The sequence below is a fragment of the Lineus longissimus genome, chromosome 2, assembly GCF_910592395.1.
Source record: "Lineus longissimus chromosome 2, tnLinLong1.2, whole genome shotgun sequence".
NCBI classification, from domain to species: domain Eukaryota; kingdom Metazoa; phylum Nemertea; class Pilidiophora; order Heteronemertea; family Lineidae; genus Lineus; species Lineus longissimus.
In genome coordinates, this window is record NC_088309.1 from 19,683,476 (window position 1) to 19,701,295 (window position 17,820).

The window sequence follows — 17,820 nt, forward strand, 5'->3', positions numbered from 1 at the left end:
GCTGGACAATTTCGCAGAAGTAACACAATGGTGAAGCTATCCAACAAAATGCCCATTTCCTTACAAGAAATGGCCATTTTGTTAGTTCATACTTACCTATGGAACACTTTTGCATGTTACTCCATTTGGGCTCAAACACAAGAGTATCCCTTTAATTTTCTAAAGGGAGAACTGAGTTAACAGCTCGGCCGCCAGGCGGCGCCCTGACCGATCCCGCGAGATCGCGCCGATCTCATGCCGCCATATTTAGTCTTTACTCTTGAGCGTTAATAAAGAGTATGTCCCGTTTGTGGGGACGGCGGGAGGGCCGTGTTCCATAGGTAAGTATGAACTAACAAAATGGCCATTTCTTGTAAGGAAATGGGCATTTTGTGTCATTCAAACTTACCTATGGAACACTTTTGCATCGAATCCCAGCAACCTATTGGAGGTGGGAAACGAGGACTTACCTAAGGCTGAGCTGTTGTTCCATCCAGGAGGCACCACCGGCATATTAGCTAAGGAGGACCGCCAGGGGAAAGAAATGGGGAGAACCCGGAGGACCGGTATTTTGATCTCGGTATTACAATCATATTATAGAGAGTAATAGACCCATTCTCCGGAAAGCGCTAGAATTGCGTAATAAAACCATCTTCTTTCCGGCAACAGAGCTTAGAGCAAGTAAGGCATGTTGAAGGGTGTAGAATGAATTATTGCTAAACAACAATAAGAAATTGCGTCCTTTCTAGTCTACTAGGGGTTGCCTGGATGTTGAAGATAGGGCATATCAAAAATGGCGCAAGATGCGCGTTTGACTCTTCAATCGGGCTTCCCCCCCCCCTTTTTTGATCTAGCCAGGATCAAACAACATGCCCCGCAGACACAATCGGGCCGATTGTGTGCATGCCATCTACGAGGGAAGAAACGTCTCGTAGGTAGAAACGAGAGAATGTGGAGTGATTACTCCAACATGCAGCGGAAACGACTTCTTGAAGAGCAACTCCTCGGTAGTTAGCCCAGGAGGTGGCTAGTGCTCTAACTTCGTGCGCTGAGATGTTAGCTAGCGCACGAAGATCAGAGGAAGTCTTCAAGGTGTTGTAGGAAAGACGAATAGTCTCCACAATCCACCTTGAAATAGTGGCGGCCGCTATCTCTCGTTTATTTCCCTCCTTATAGGACAAAAACAAACGCTCTCTCCCCTGGCGGATACCGGGAGGTTTTGTCCTATTTATGTAGAACTTTAGGGCCCTGACGGGACATAAAGTTCTGTCAGGAAGATCATAAGAGATCGTTCCTGACAGAGAGGGAATAGTAACCGGGGGCCGAGAGGCGGCCGGTCCCTGGTTCTTCGCCAGAAATCCTGGTATAAAAGCCAGGATAACCTCCCCTCCCTCTCTAAAAGCCAGCTTCTTAAAAGAAAGTGCATGGAGCTCTGATCTCCGTTGGGCGGTAGCCAAGGCTACTAGAAAGACCGTTTTGAGTGTCAGATATTTCATGGATGAAATAGACATGGGTTCAAAAGGATGCCTCATGAGCACCTTAAGGACAACAGAAAGGTCCCATTTAGGGGTGTTGTGAACCGGTCTAGGACGCTCTAATAACATTCCTCTGAAAAGAGGGGTTATTTGGTCCTCCCAACGAAGATCCCAGGTGCTTAAAACACGGAGGGTAGAAGCGATGGCGGACTTGTACCCTTTTATAGCCGTGACAGATAGTTGTCTTTCCGTGAATAATTCAATAAGGAAATCAACTAATCTGTATATAGAGGGAGAGATCGGATTAACTCCGTTCTCCCTGCACCAGGAAGTGAAGGTAGACCACTTTCCTTGATACACATCAAGGGTAGACCCCCTTTGAGGTGCGGACATGCGCTTGACAGCGATGTCCGAAAAGCCTCTCTGGTGGAGATGCAACTGGATAAGTTCCAGGCGTGAAACTTGAAAAATCCAGGGTTCTGGTGGTAGCATCTCCCCAGGGGGTGCCACAGGAGGTGCTTCCAAGTAGGAAGACTCCTGGGGTGATCTATCAGGAGCTCCAGCAAGGCTGGGAACCAGGCCTGATTTGGCCAGCAAGGTGCGATGAGAGTTATTCTCACCGGATGGCTGGTCAAGATCTTGTTCAGGACTGGTTGGATGAGAGGGAGGGGTGGAAACGCATATGCGTTCAGCCCGACCCAAGAGGCTGTAAGGCTGTCGACTTCCAGGGCCTCTTCGTCCGGAAGTGGAGAGTAATAGATGGGAAGGCGATTGTTCAGCCTGGTGGCGAACAGATCTACCTTCGGAGATTGCCAAAGGCGACAAAGGTCGTCTACAATCTCCTGATGGAGTGTCCACTCTGTCTGAACTAGCTTGTTCTGACGGGACAGGGCGTCGGCAAGGATGTTGCGATTGCCCGGTATGTGTCTGGCACATATCGATACTCCAAGGTCGGCACAAAGATGGTAAAGCTCCCAAGTTAGCTGGCAAAGAATGCCGGACTTTGTGCCTCCCTGTCTCCTGACATATGCTACTACTGTAGAATTGTCGGAGAACAGGGTTACTCTCCGATTCTTCAGGCGAAGGGAAAGAGCCCTCACGGCAAGAAGGACAGCCTTCATTTCCAATATATTTATTGGAAGAATGGTCTCCTCCCTTGTCCATAGACCTCTTATGGACATGTCCCCGTTGTTCAGATGTGCTCCCCACCCTAGTAGGGAAGCATCTGTGAACAGGGACACTTCTGGGGGCGGTGGAGCAAGATCTACACCGCTTTGGAGACGAGTCTCCGACTCCCAGAAGTTCCAGACGTTCTTGAGTAGGTATTGAGGTATCAATACCAACTTGTCTAATGGGTCCCTGTGGGGTTTCCATAGAGACATTAGAAACATCTGGATGGGACGCATATATAGACGGCCAAGGGGGATTTGGTCTGCTGCCGAATTCAGAAGTCCCAAAAGGCTCAAGCATCGCCTTGCGGGAGCTTGAGTCCTTCCTCTGAATTCTGCGACGAGATGAAGAATTTTCTTTATCCTGTCTAGGGGGGGCAGCATTTTCCCTATGGCCGTAAGGAACCGAACTCCAACGTAAACGAAGTCTTGGGATGGTATGAATTCTGACTTTGTTTCGTTGATAATCCAACCTGCGGAAACTACTTTTTGCTTTAGAACCTGAAGTTGTTGCAGTAGTAGTTCCCGCGATTTGCAACGGAGTAGCCAATCGTCTAGGTAGTGATGGAGCTTGAACCCCATCACGTGAAAGGGAGCGACGAAGGCTGTGACTATCATCGTAAAAATTAGGGGTGCCGATGCCAGACCGAACGGCAGGGCCCTGAATTGATACGTCTTTCCTTCGTAATGGAATCGAAGGAAGTGTTGATAGTCTGGATGGATCGGTACATGTAAGTACGCATCCATTAAATCCATCGATACCGCCCAATCGTTGGGCTGTATCGCCGTTGCTATAGACCTGGTGGTTTCCATCTTGAAATGAGGAACATTCAAGAAGGTGTTTAACCTGGAAAGGTCTATGATCAGCCTCCATGTCCCTGCTTTCTTGGGAACCAAGAAAACGTGGCTGTAAAAGCCGGGGGAGCATGGATCTTGAAGGACCTGGATAGCTTGCTTCTCCAGTAATGTCGCGACCTCTGCTTGGAGGGCAGAGGCCTTGACTGGGTCCTTCGGTGGCTGAACTGGGGTTGGATATATGGTAGTCGGGGGGGTACGGTTGAAATCTAGTTTCACTCCGTACCTCAACATGTTTGGGACTGGGGACCCCTTTGGGCACCAATCGTCCCAAATGTCTGCAAATTTTTGCAGACGGCCCCCGACTACCGGAGTCGGCTCCTTTTTGCGTCCGGGAGGAGAAAGGAGGGGGGAGTCACCTCTTCCGGCCAGCACCCCTTGGGCGAAAGGAGTGCTTAGTCGGACCGGATCCACCCTGGTTAGAGGAAGTATTTTTCCTCTTTCCAGTCCGGCGACCCTCCGCTTCCCGTCGGAAGGATCCAGCAGGAGCAGGCTGACTAGGCGGGGTAGGCCTAGGCAGGACCTGCCTGGCGTACGGGATTGAACCCGATGCCTGCTGGGGCCTCTCTATCTTTCTAGCGTTAGGTAGAGAGGTCTTGGCCCTCTGTGTCGCAGTGGGGGCATATAATTTGTCCCAATCTTTCTGTGCTTGAGCCGCCTCTTGCACAGAATCTGCGAACAGGAAAGAACCGTCCATAGGAGCGGTTCTTAAGGCCCCTTCCAGCTGGAGGGATCTGATGACATTGAGAGAGCCCAGTGCGGCGTCTCTACGGAGTAGGACGCTATTTGCTGCGGTCTTGGCGGACAGCGCAATAGCGTGCCTAATCGAATGTGACAAGGATGTCACAAGCGATTTTGTGTCATCAGATAGTGACTCATTATCTTTTAGGGATCTGGCTAGGGCCAGGTTAGTGTGCTCTGCGTAGGAGAGCACCGCTAACGTGTTTTTGGCCAGACCCTCTTGTGCTCTAAGGTCTCGGTAAGCCGAGGAGGAGGTCACCCTAGGCACGAGTTGGTCCAGCTGTACATCGTCCTTTAATATGGAAGTCGATGCTGCAGCTGGACAGCCGGCCGAGCTGACTCGATAATAGTCAGCGCGGTACTGCCTAACGGGAGGAAGTTGTGCCGTGAACAACTTCCCCGGTTTACACCAAGCTTCCGGTCCGACTGCCGGAAGGACAGGGATGGAAGTACGTTGGTGGGCGCCTTGTGAGTCTCTGATTGTACGCTCCAAAAGTTCAGAGACTGCTAACACCGACGGGGAGGGAGGAAGGAATTCAAGTGCCCGAGTGGAGCCTTGAGAAACCTGTGGATTGGGATCCACTTCCTGTCCCCAGAGTGAAAAGGTCGGTGTTGACAAGGCTGGCAGTTCCGGCGGGGTAGGGCACAGATCCTGCGGGAGGTACGCTCTGATCAAGGATCTGAGTGTCCTCATATCCGACAGGATACTGGCCTCCTCTGGTGACAGCTCCTCCTGATTGGGGGAGCGGTAGCCTGGCTGAGAACTCTCGTTCTCAGAAAATTCCTCTAAAATAGAGGAGTCGGATGGTGGGTATCCGATGGGACCAGGCGCACCAGAGGAACCGGAACCCTGCTCCAGATGGCTGAGTCTATCAGAAAGACCTGCTACCATCTGGATGAGCTGGGACAGTTGCTGTCCCGACTCGGGTTCCGGACCCGACGTGCGGCTTCTCTCAACGACGGGCGGTTGAGGCGAGGGTGAGCGCATAAGCGAACCCTGGAAGCCGTATGTGCGGGCGAATGGGTCTTCCGGAAGCGGAAGTTGCCCATATTCTGAACTAGAGTTCAGATGTCCTCTCTGCGTAGCTCGTTCCATGGGAACGACGCCTCTGCTACGAGGAGGGGGTGGCACTTCCGGTTGGTTCCACCCAAGAGGTTGGCCAACGTAGGAAGGTGCCTGCATTTCCGGTAGGACGAAGTCCGAAACCGGAAATGCCCGTAACTCCTTCGCCGGTATGGAGCTACCGGAAGCCCTTTTAGAAGGAGGTACGGAGGGCGGAAACGCTGTTACCGAAGACGCATGGCGTTTCGGAGGTGGCGTTATAAGGTCCGGCCCTACTCTACTGTGTCCGTGAGGACTGGGGTTATTTCGCAGTAAAGACTGAGAAAAACCCCCAGTAGAGTCTTCGGTTACTGAAAACGGGAACCCGCGTCAGTAACCGGAACTGCAATCGGCGGACCGGAAGCAGGGTGCTCCCGCGGGTACAAAGGGCTTGTACTCGGGGGAGCGGACGACAGGGGAACCGGAAGGTTCCCTGAGGTCCGGGGTATATTAAACCCTTGGAGACTTATTGGATGTAAGTCTCCCTTGGGACCACAGACATTAATAATGTCAGATCCCGCATCCTTCGCAGCCGCGGCCGGAACCGGAACTCGGCTGACGGAAGGGGTGGTGGCGGGAGGTTTGCTAGACCTCCGGGTTATATGCCCGGAAACGGAACCGGAAGAGGGTTTAGGCGTCTTCGCGGCCCGTTTCCCGCCACCAGACGCATTCCTTTGTGGTGAGACAAAGGATGCCGTCGGAGGGGTACGCCATATAAAAAATGGTACCAATGACAATAAAAACACTGGGAACCCCAAGTAGGCCAGAAAGGACGCAATAATTAATGGAAAGGAAAACATGCCTACTTGAATTAAACACTATTGCAATGGATCTGAGTCTTGTTCATTACAATAGAGCGGAGAATAGCCTACTTAACTCTACCCTACCAAGATCAAAATAATGGAGCCGGGTCGACTAAGCTAGCTAAGAAAATGTCTATAATTAAATAGACTGGACAATACTAATGCCAAGATAAGTTTGGCGGTCTACTCCGTAGGTGAATGAACCCAAAAATCGTCTAGACTTGGCTGGTTGAATTTGGTTTTAAATCGAATTCACGGCAGCTTTGAAAAAACGATGTGCTTCGTAGAAGCACAAGAGTAAAGACTGAATATGGCGGCATGAGATCGGCGCGATCTCGCGGGATCGGTCAGGGCGCCGCCTGGCGGCCGAGCTGTTAACTCAGTTCTCCCTTTAGAAAATTAAAGGGATACTCTTGTGTTTGAGCCCAAATGGAGTAACATGCAAAAGTGTTCCATAGGTAAGTTTGAATGACACAAAATGCTTAAAACTTGTGCAGACGCCAGCAAAGTTTCTATAATGGCTCACTTTTGTCACAACAACAAAGCATGGAAATATTCTGAAATAAGGAAAGCATCACAGAATTCTTCTGCCAGACTTGACTGCTGTTCCTTGACAATAGATTTGAAAATCGCCCAGGGAGTATAGGCATGATGTGGACAATAGAATATTCTGTAACACGAAATACATTTCATCGTGTTCACTTTATCACACATATAAAGGATTGAATACAAAGAAAGCGAATTTGAAAGGGGGGACGGCGTGCTTAGGTGGACAGAGCCTGCTGGCACATTGCCTTTACTTCATTTGGAAGGCTGGATGTTTGAAATGCTTTGGCTATGAATAAGGCCTATAGTGTTCAACAGCTTTTCAATCTTCTCCTGACATCATACCAAATTTGAGATGCCTGCTGGTACAGAGAAAGTTTAATGAATGTCTCTGATTTTGCTATCTCCACAAGAAATGGCACATTTTGGGCTTTGATGCATTCATTTATGACATTCAAGCACAGAATTGAGCATATTGAGGTGTAGAAACTAAAAGAACAAAGTTAAAGCATTCCCCCTCCCCCCAAGGGAGAACATTTGCTATTCAACCTTTACTTCTCTTCAATCAAGATAAACGATATCAACACAATGAACAAACCTCCGCCTATACTCCTACAGAAGTCTGATGAAAGTCACCCCAATCCTAAAAGCTTTTTCACCAGAGGGGAATATACCTGCCATACTCTACACTCGTAATATCATACAGAAATATGTGAACAATACTAGCGAGACAATGTCTTATATCTTTCATATTCATTGGTAACACCTATTAATGGATTTGATAAGTCATATCCACCCTGGAGATATTCTCATTATTAGGGCTTCTCAATGTCTTCAAATACCGGGTAGCAGACAGCGTTAGGCAGATGAGGTGTGGCTTGTTACTTTACAATGTTATGATGAATCCCGTATTATTGGCAAAAAATGCTGATAGTAGATAATGGATTTTTTACCATGGCCGAGGATGAAAAGTCAACTTTTTTTCCAACTCAAAGCATCTTATCATGAAGTCAAGATCAGTCTTAGATTTAGAGAGTATAGGACCATGGGGCACAGGATGACTCGAAGTTGCCATTGAACTTGGCAGCTTGTTAGGAAGAAATACGATATCGTTCTGTCTAAAGTGAAAGTGTCTACTGAGGGTGTGGTCTTCAGATCAGATGGAAAGGTCAACAAGTTGTTTCCAACCGCTTTTAAGAGTGGGTAAAATGGTCATTACTGGGTTGGATATTTATCATTGGTTGCAGCAACGGCCGACTCTTGTCGCAGGTAATCCCCACCGCAAACGTAACTTTTGTTGTAAGCAATATCGCAGGTCATGGCAACAAAGGTATCTCACTTGCTGGCGCTTTAGGGCCTGATATCCTAATGCTAATATGTGTTTATGGTAGGAATAAAGCGTTAATGTCTTTGCCCACAGAATAGACCGTCCAAATACCATTCCATGGCTGGTTGTAACAAAGGATTTAACATTAGAACAACAGTTATTGCCAACTTGAATATGCCAGTCACAAATGGGTTGCTGGGATCACAAACAATGGATGATTAATGGATTACCATCCCATGCTATCCTATTACCAGTAAAAACGCCTTTGTTCTGAAAGAGATTTCAAATATGTACATACATGTATGTGAGAGGGGGTAGGGACAAAGTTTTTTCATATATTTTTATGACCCATCACATGACTGGCGTATTAAGTCCACAGGTCTAGTATTGAGTTATGAAAATTTTGTCCATCAAGGTTCACTTCCAGACTATGACATGCTTGTAAACCCCCTTTTGATATCTTATGATTCTTTTAGATGATTTGGAAATTTTTTTAACTCAAATACATCTTAAAGCAACTTTTTTGAAGTCCTCCCAAGACAAAATTGCAAATGTTTTGTCAATAAAACCTGCATAATCTACAATCGATGTCTTGAAATCTGGCTATTTTCTCAGCACAAATCTAAGAATATCTCATGCCCATCTCTCTTCGCGACTCTTTGAAAAACACAATCAAAATGGTGTCATCACAGGGTTCCAATAAATCTTCATCCATTCGTCTATTACAAAACACAAACTTCTTCAATAGTTCTTCAAACCATATCGTTTTCTGAAACACACCCAAGTTTGAGGTACGAAAGCCTTTTATGTTATCAAACTTCTCGATAGAAATGGAAATGGCTAAGCTGTAAATGTCGGTTTTCACAATAGCCTACCATCACCTGAGGAAATTTCAAAATGGCATGATAAGCATTGACATCGCCATGACAATGGCAACTACACTCTCTTTATTCAGGAGACAAGATTCCAAGATGATGAACTATATCCATGATACATTTAGGACCCTAAAGATGCAGCATGCTCGCCAACAAATGGCCTGGTCAAGCCACGATATGTCCCAACACAATAGACCAGCCACCTGATGAGCTGCAGGCAATGCATCTTAACTACGCTAACTCCCTAATGACGTACCAGCAAAGATGGTGTAACGACCGGCAAAGATGGTGTAACGATGCTATTACATTCTCAACTGCTCGCAAGTAACTAGAATACATAAGACATTACCTACCAAGTGCGCAGGAACCTCCCTTAGCTGACACCTCCGTAAGCACGACACCCTCTCTATTAAGGACAAGGTTTTTGGTCCGAAATGGGTCACTGATATACGCTTGAACCCCTGTTATCAGGACACCTACCTGTTCCATTGTAAGGACAGCAATTGTCAGTCTAAAGGCTGTCCTTAGTTTAGAGGCTTTACTGGGTCTCATTTGCTTCTGATATTTCTATGGCTACGTGGGCATTGCTGAGTGAATGTATTCAGATATCCTGTCCAGCGGAAAACATTTAATATTTTTTGGAAATTTCTGTCAGAGCAGCTTCAGCCAGGGATAGCGACACAAAATCCAATCAAAATGTGTGGAATGATAACTACAAATTCTACAATCAAACATCTCTATATCCTTCAAAATGCCCCAGGTGTACAAAAAACATCATGGACTTTCAAGACTGTGAAAAATCTTAATTACAGACATAAGGCAGGCGTTTCCCCTTAAATCCCCCAAAAATCAATTTTGATTGAAAAAGAATGAATACTTCGGATATACAAAGTTTTATCTGTTCAAGTAAAAATGAAATTGAATGGAGTGAAATATCAAAGGCACCAGGACAATAGTGATTATAACAAATATTCCACGCCATCAAATTTTCATGAAATAATCAATACAAGATAGCACACAACAAAGAAAATGCAAGAAACTAATAATATAGAATCATCTTTTTATCCGCCAATTTTATATTTCACATAAAGATCGAGGCATCTTTCAATAATTTAAATTGAACACATCGAAACAGACATGGAATCTTTATAAAAATCTAATGAAACGTTTTTGAAAAGAAAGTAACTAATGTGTGTCGCTAGCTTAAAGCTAATAGCAAATCAAAAAACTGCCAAGGTGGAAAATCTGGCGAGATTTTTATCAAACTTGGACAAAGCAGAAGAAGTCTGCTATCTGTTTAGCTTGAAAATGTTTTTCTGCTATGGAACTCTGCACAATTGAGATCGACAAATACCAAAAGTGACAAAAATATTGCATTGTGAGCAAATTATTGAAAACAATATCTGAGGAATGGAGCAGATATTCTTCAAACAGGCTATACTGAATAAAAATCTGTGAGAAATGCCAAGTGACACGAGCGATATATATTTTTCTATTTTGTATTCACAACTGTATCATGGTTTCTGACATACACATTCACTTAATTTTTGTCAGAAATGAGACATATATACTATCAGTGTTCTCCACAGCCTCTGAGTTAAGGGGGGGGGGTAATCTAATGTTTTTTTCTGTTTTCGTGCACACTAGGAAAATTGTTCTTAAATTCTTGTGAGAAGGTCCTATTTGTAAGATTTCAAGGACTTCAGGAGCATTTTAAAGGCATTTGGGGTCATAATATAGCTTTTTAAGGGGGATAAACTAATTAGCCGGTCATTTAAAAAAAAAATTTAATGAGGGGCAGCATTTTTAAGGGGGGGGGGGGGTGGAAATCACTGACTATGTGTCAATGCTGTTGAGGAATAGATACGTTCAATAGGGTCATGATAAAACAAAGCTAATTTTAGAGAGATAACATACACAATATTGTAGGGGACTACTTTGGATTTATCACTAACTAATGGGATGAGGTCAGTTATTTTCCAAATGAGAAAAACCCCACTGAATCTCATGTCAAAATTCTTACCTCAAGATGACCGTAGACGTTTTCCAAGGACATTTCTTTCAAAGAAACCAAAGCTAATCAGCTAATTTTCTTGCCATTTATTGTGTTTCACATGAATTACAACCATTTACACCCCAACGGCGCTGCATGGCATTGCTAATTACTCCGATAGTAAAGGAAACTAATCACCAAATCTGCCCGACTTCACAAACATTTGGGCCTCCATGTGTGCAAGCAGAGAGTCTGAATGTTTCAAGCTTTGACTGGCAATCTCTAAAGAGTTGGGGTGGGAATCTATAAATATTTAATGGGCTGACGCGCATCTGGTTACGAGCATCTGGCGAAATCAGTGATTTCTTCAGCTGTCAAGTCTGCTTGACATGAAAACATGGAATGAGAACATTTCAAGACAATATCTAATTTTTCAATGCCTATTTATGTTGTCTAGGTTCTTTTGAAGGGACAAGTTGGGCATGAGATATGTAGGGTTTTAATGAGAAAATTGCACCAAGCTGGACCGCGACCTGCATGGTAAAAAGGATATAATACATCACTTGGTCCATATACAGGATCTTAGTTTCTTAAAAAATCTTCCCAGCATGTACTGCCTCCAGCAATGTTGTCAACCTGAGCACTATTTATTAACTATTTTTTCTTATCGGTTGCTTTCCTTTATTATATATTGCTAACTGAATCTATCTCAATGTTTACATCGTCTAACACTCGTGATTCTCATGTCAGATCGCACAATTCTCGACAGGAAAATATCTGGAGGCATCATCTGACTATGAGGCCGCCATTTGAGAATCCACCCAGGTAATCAACTACGGGTATTCACACATACATCACACCAGCACTCAAATGAAACTCTGGTATTCAGATAGCAGACCCCGGGACACAAGCTTGAACTTTATGTATCTGGCTACAATAGCGTATATTTGACAGGCGGATATTAGAAAGTTTGATGTGATCTTCCACGGCTACTCAACAGCCTTCCACAGGCAGATTGAAACAAAATCCTTCAAGGGGAAAATAGTCAACAATATACAGGATGCCACTGAAGAATGCGATGTGCCAATGATGTTTGTTATAGCCTCGATCTCAATGTGTTGATTCGCAACCATCTTCTGGAATGGCCCACCACGAACACCATGCAGGAATCAGTGTCTACCACATATTCCAGGGGACCATGCGCATAAATGTTGTCCATGCATACCCTCTAATTTTTAAACTGTGCACTTGTATTAGTTTGTAGTTCCACAGATTATTGAACCCATGGCCATCGGGCTATGTGGCCAGTGCTCTGACCATTCACATTACTCCACAGATTCGCTACAATTGGAAGGGGGTCTAAATTTTTTCGGAGCAACCTTTACAGATTCAAGCCTTCACTTCCCATCTCCACACTTCCATCCTGCACACCGAGACGTGCCACGACACAATTTATTTTCATGATCAATACAGATATGGAGGCAATTAAGAGGAGCCTGATCAGGCAATATGATAACATTTGAATCATTTATTGAATTTTATCAGGCGCATGATTTGGATGCACGTAGCCATGTTTCATTCCATAGGACAAGATAACGCATCGACCCCCAATTGATAGATTTATAACTCAAGATTTCGAAGCCAATAATAACTCTGATGAAAATAATAATTTGAAAATTATAATCTGATGATATCAATTCTGTCTCCACTTCAATTTTTGAACTCTTGACAGTTGCTGTCGATGTTCCTTTGGCTCATTTCATCAAAATATCAATTTAGCACTTTTTTTTATTTTAAAATTATCGACAGCATGGTCTTGGTTTTGTAGATGAGTATCAGCTCAGGTAATGCCTTCAAAGATGATGCCTTCAAAGGCCACAACAACAGATAATGCACTGCATCTCACATGAAAGAAATCCTCCCTAAACCAGTCATGCTGTGGGTCACCCGCAAGAAGGATTAGCTTCTTATTTCAGTCATGTCAGATATCCTTGGACAATCTGTACAGTCATCATTTCTTCTACCCCTTACTGATGTGCAACTTAACATGGTTGAGGCCACAGCAGGTAATGCATTGATTCTTACACGAAAGAAACCCTCTCCTAATCAGTCATGCTGTGGTCACCAGGAAGAAGTAATGGGTTCTTGCCATCTATAATTCAGTGGTCATGTTGGCCTCATCTGCTTCATCACCATGTGTTAAAAGGTCTTGTGTGTTGCAACTTAATCAAGGGCAAAGAAATTGATGTTCAGCTGAGTGGAATTGATACCATTGGTCCATCCTTTAAACCATGGAACGTCACATCAACAGGTATCCCTTGGTCTTGTGTGTGAAAAATCACTCCTTGTCATCATGATGTTGTCCGACACCAGGAAGAAGTATTTTGTTCTTGCCATCTATAATTCAGTGGTGATGTTGGCCTCATCTGGATCATCACCATGTGCTAAAAGGTCTTGTGTGTCCGAACTTAATCAGGAGCAAAGAAAAAAATGTCAGGCTGATCGAGTTGATACCACTGCTCCATCCTTTAACCCATAGAACATCACACCATGCTGACATTTCCCCGTGAATGAATCCACTCAAATTATATCGGTGTTCTAGTTGCATCACAGTGAGAAACAACCGCACCTAATCCCAAAACCTTTGAGGCCTGTTTTCTATATTGCTTTGATGAGATGATGCAAAATGTTTACACACAATTTCCATGCTTCATCAAGCAGTTCCACAAATTATCTGCAGGCAATTTCTTTTTTTCAACTTCATCAACTTGACTGACTTTTCTTGCTTCAATCCAAAACCAACATCTTGAAACTACTGTTTTCCAATATTGTTCCAGTAAATGTGATCAGCAATATGCTAAGGCAGCCGCACTCCAAAAACATAAAAAGTACTGCTGACACTTCTCCTGCAAAGAATAGCTCCATACTTGTTCGAAACAATCGCGTCCCACCTCATTAAAACTTCCCCAGATTGTGACGCGATTGCCTTCCATATTTACTCCTCTCACAAAACTAATAAGATGCAATGTTAAGACAATTAAAAACATCCCCAAAATGGAATTGAGTTTGAACAGAAGTGGGCGTGCTTTCAATACGCAACACTTAACAATATAGGAATAGAATAGTCAGAGAACTCCTCTATGCTGTTAATTTCTTTCCTGGTGTTTGCAGATGTCTTGACGTTGTTACAAGTGTGCAAAATTCATTAACAATTTGGCATTCATGAACAATTTCGCAACAATTTTGCTGACAATTTGTGGCAAAATGTATAACTATTGACTAATGATCAAAATTTTGGTATCAAATTATGAGTATCACATTGATTTGAAAGTATCAATTGTTCAAAGTTTTCATCTCAAAATAGTTTGAATATAATCCCTTTTATGGATTAGGCATCATTATTCCCAAGCTCTTCAAATGACAGGGCAGAACCTTTAAAGTTCACAGTGCGACATTACAACATCAACATATATACTATTATCTTACTGAACGTGTTTTAACATGTTTAAACTAATTCCAATGTTATCCAATTGCACAAGAGGTTTCATTTCAATTAAATTGTCGATCTCTTGTAGATGCTGCAAACAGCAACTTTCAACCGGGGTAAATTGACACCAGGTCCGGCCTCCAACCACCCCCACTTCAACTTTGTCCCAATCTTGACAAACAAGGGTCTACAATCACAACATCCCCCTTGGTATTTGGTGAAGTAAGTACCGCGACAAGGTCTACTTAAAATTTAGCAGATACTCATAAGACATCCCCCAAAGCAAGAGGGTCTAATCGAGATAGCCAGAGAAGCCAAGTTCAGAAGAAAATTCACTGCCATGGGCTTTATATCTGGTTTTTTTATAAGAGTTAAGTTCCCAAAGCCTTATTCGGAAGAGCGAAGAACGCAATACACCATGGACTCTATCCAACATGATTTCTTCTCCTATCTCACCATTGTTCACTTGAGAAGGTTGACAAATATTTTCTTGGAGGAAATCTGATTGGAATTGTGTGCACGATGTCTAAAAATGTGGTATAGGATGGCATGGAAAGGTTGTTCAGCAAACTAGCATGGCCGATACGCCAAAAGTATTTCACACCATATCCCAAGGGCAACGGTGTTGACAACTGACAAACAGAACTTCACAGAGTTTTAGCTCTTCCGGAAGCCATAAAAAGTTACATTTACATGCCTGAACATGCTAAAAGGAAAAAAAACCCAGGTGTTGGGGAAAGAGATTCAAACTAGGGGGAAAAATAGTTGTCAACTGATATTTTTCATAACATGGTCATGTCCCCAGCAAGCCCAAGAGGACAGACATACGATATGAGATGATCAAGTTGCAATTTTTTGGGTTGACGTCAACAGAAAGCATTGGAATATGAATGCCCTGCGTGACTGGCAAGCAGGACCTTTTAATAATTCCTCGAAAGATTGGAAAAACCTGACCAACTTGTTCAAATTTGGGCTAAAAAATACTACATGGACAATGTTGTTAACCACATGGGGTTTAATGAATACACCAGGACGTTCTTTAGAGATTACAGCCTGGTGTCCCTTGTTTGGGCACAAAAAAACCCGTTTCTGATCTGATCTTCCATGTATGGCTGGTGGGGTCATTTTTGTGATGTACGGTGACAGAGTGGCGCCACTGGTCTTGGCATGACAGGAAACTTCGTCTTAATGTGACCTCTGAATCGGGAGGTTTGCTAACCTGCAACAGCAAAAGTTCCTGACCATCCCCACCCAGGCAGTCAGTCGTGCTACTCTGCATCTAATCTTGTTTCGACGAGCCCGCTTGATTCCCAAGGCAATGCTTGCGGTTTGTCAGCGAAATGAAGATGGTTTTTAATCGTGTAAGAATAAATTGCAGTTGAAAATGCCTGTCCTGAAGATGTTGTAGAAGATTACTGGTGACTAGGATATTTTTAATCAATAGCACCGACACCAAGATGGAGAATCACCTACAACTGTCATGAAATTTGAAGCGAAAACAGAAATGGAGACAGGAGGACAAACAAATAATTCTGGCTTTAAATAAGACAAATTTCAGCAATCTCAAAACATCAGGCATGATTTATTTAACTATTATAAAATCCCAAAATCCTGAAGAAAAATGGTAAATTGAAAGACATAGAAAAGACACATAAAGCTTACCACACACCAGCAAGAGAGTAGAAGACAATTTCTAAATTTTATTATCGATTTCCAATGCTACTTTTAGTCACAACAGAAACTGGTTGCAATTTCATGAATTTGGTCTCTTATTGTTTGAGTAAGGCGTCTGCAACCATCAACAATAAACATTAAGCAACACCACCACTTTAACAAGATGCACAGATAGAACCCCTATCTCGATAGTATTGTATTCACCCCTTTGCTCAAGCAGGAATTTGGAACTTCCAATCAGGTAACGGCCAAACAGAAGGCACCTATCATGTTAGTTTGGTGCAGAAAGCCTGACCAAGATTGAGTATGGGGCCTCCGATTGGTTGATATCTGATTGGATGTTCTGAATTCCTGCTTGAGGAAGGTGGCACATCGAGCGCTTTGGGCGTATGATGATGAAACTCATGGAGTGCTTACCTCCGATGGTGCTCCTTTCTATGTTTAGTGCTTTGTAGAAATGAAAATGAAATATCGTGAGTAAGAAACAAAACGAAATCAAGGGAGGTGAGAAAATAAATTTAATCAAACATCTGAAAGAACTAATTCAACAAGCTATTGGACCTATCGCTAGGTCTAATATTTATTTCAGGTCACGGTGATCACCGATTGTTGTCGCAGGTACCTGCAACAACCTCCGAAAACAAGAGGTTTTTGTTGCTTGTCATAATGATTGCAGGTCGACGAAAACTGCTTGTTTGTGGGGCATTTTATATTGATTAATGGAAAGGAACCATCGAGTTTTGGGTGTGTCCTATTATTACTGCATGTTTATGCTCTACCGAGATTAATCTGATTAAGAGATCATTGGAGGTTTTGTAAATTTGCATGACAATATAATCACGATGATTGATGACATGTTTGTCTCTACGAGCGTCACACCCAGGATCAATCATTGCTGAGCATCCGCACAGGGGAATTGCACAAAATTAGGAATACGATGTTTATGCCACATGCTACCAGTGCAATCAAGGGAATTTTTCAAAGTGTAGCCTTGAACTAGACTGCTTTGTTACACATCAAGCCCTAAACTACAGTCGAAATCCCAATTGACATCCTGTAAATCGCGTCATTGGCTACCCAGCCCGTAGGTTGCACAAATCAAAGAGAGATAAGAGCACCACTGGTGCTACTCGGTGCTTCTTGGCGAGCAACTCACCTGTACGTTGTGCATCACTGACGTGAAGCAGGACGTATGTCAATTGTGAAGCACGACGAATGTCAATTGTGATTTGGACAGTGGAGGCTATTCCCCACATGAAGCACTGAAAATCGTAACATCACATGGTCAAGCTGCACCCCCAAGATGTCCCAATAACTTTGTCACAACCATGAACATACACAACATTCCTGAACCATGGCCAGATTTTTTCACACCCTAACATACATCAGCTAACTTAGCCACTTTTTCAATTTCAATTTGAAAGTGCGGCACTTTCAGGTTCAATACTTTCAACGTCAATTAGTAACTTGTTACATTAGCGAATGAAGTAACTAGGCAAATTACATCAGCAACGTTGAATGGGTTTCGATGGGTTTGATATCAGGTCTGAATTGATGGAGCACACCCAGGAGGTTTAGAAATAAACGAACAAAGAATGGAAGTGCCCGCTTCTTAAGCCGTTAGAATTTGAAGTCTTCTTTAATTTTCATTACGAGAATTGCACGTTACTTTACATCAATCGATATGTATTTCATCCAATCAAAGTCAGGTATATTAGCATAAGATCTCTACATGCAAAAATAAAGTGACTTAGAAAGGATTTAAATGCATGACTTCCAAGCATGATGTCAATG

At 43.5% G+C, this 17,820-nt stretch overlaps 1 protein-coding gene across 4 annotated transcripts in view; it reads right to left on the bottom strand.

The window, feature by feature from the left end:
• LOC135482750 (serine/arginine repetitive matrix protein 2-like) overlaps positions 1 to 17,820 on the bottom strand; it is a 190,817-nt gene that overhangs the window by 57,412 nt on the left and 115,585 nt on the right. For 3 of the 4 annotated variants that reach the window (XM_064763091.1, XM_064763090.1, XM_064763093.1), the window contains one exon: positions 16,444 to 16,473. The exons of the other annotated variant lie outside the window; for it this stretch is intronic. In XM_064763091.1, the coding sequence (XP_064619161.1) occupies positions 16,444 to 16,473 (30 nt within the window). The remainder of the gene's footprint in view (positions 1 to 16,443; positions 16,474 to 17,820) is intronic. 4 annotated transcript variants of the gene reach the window in all.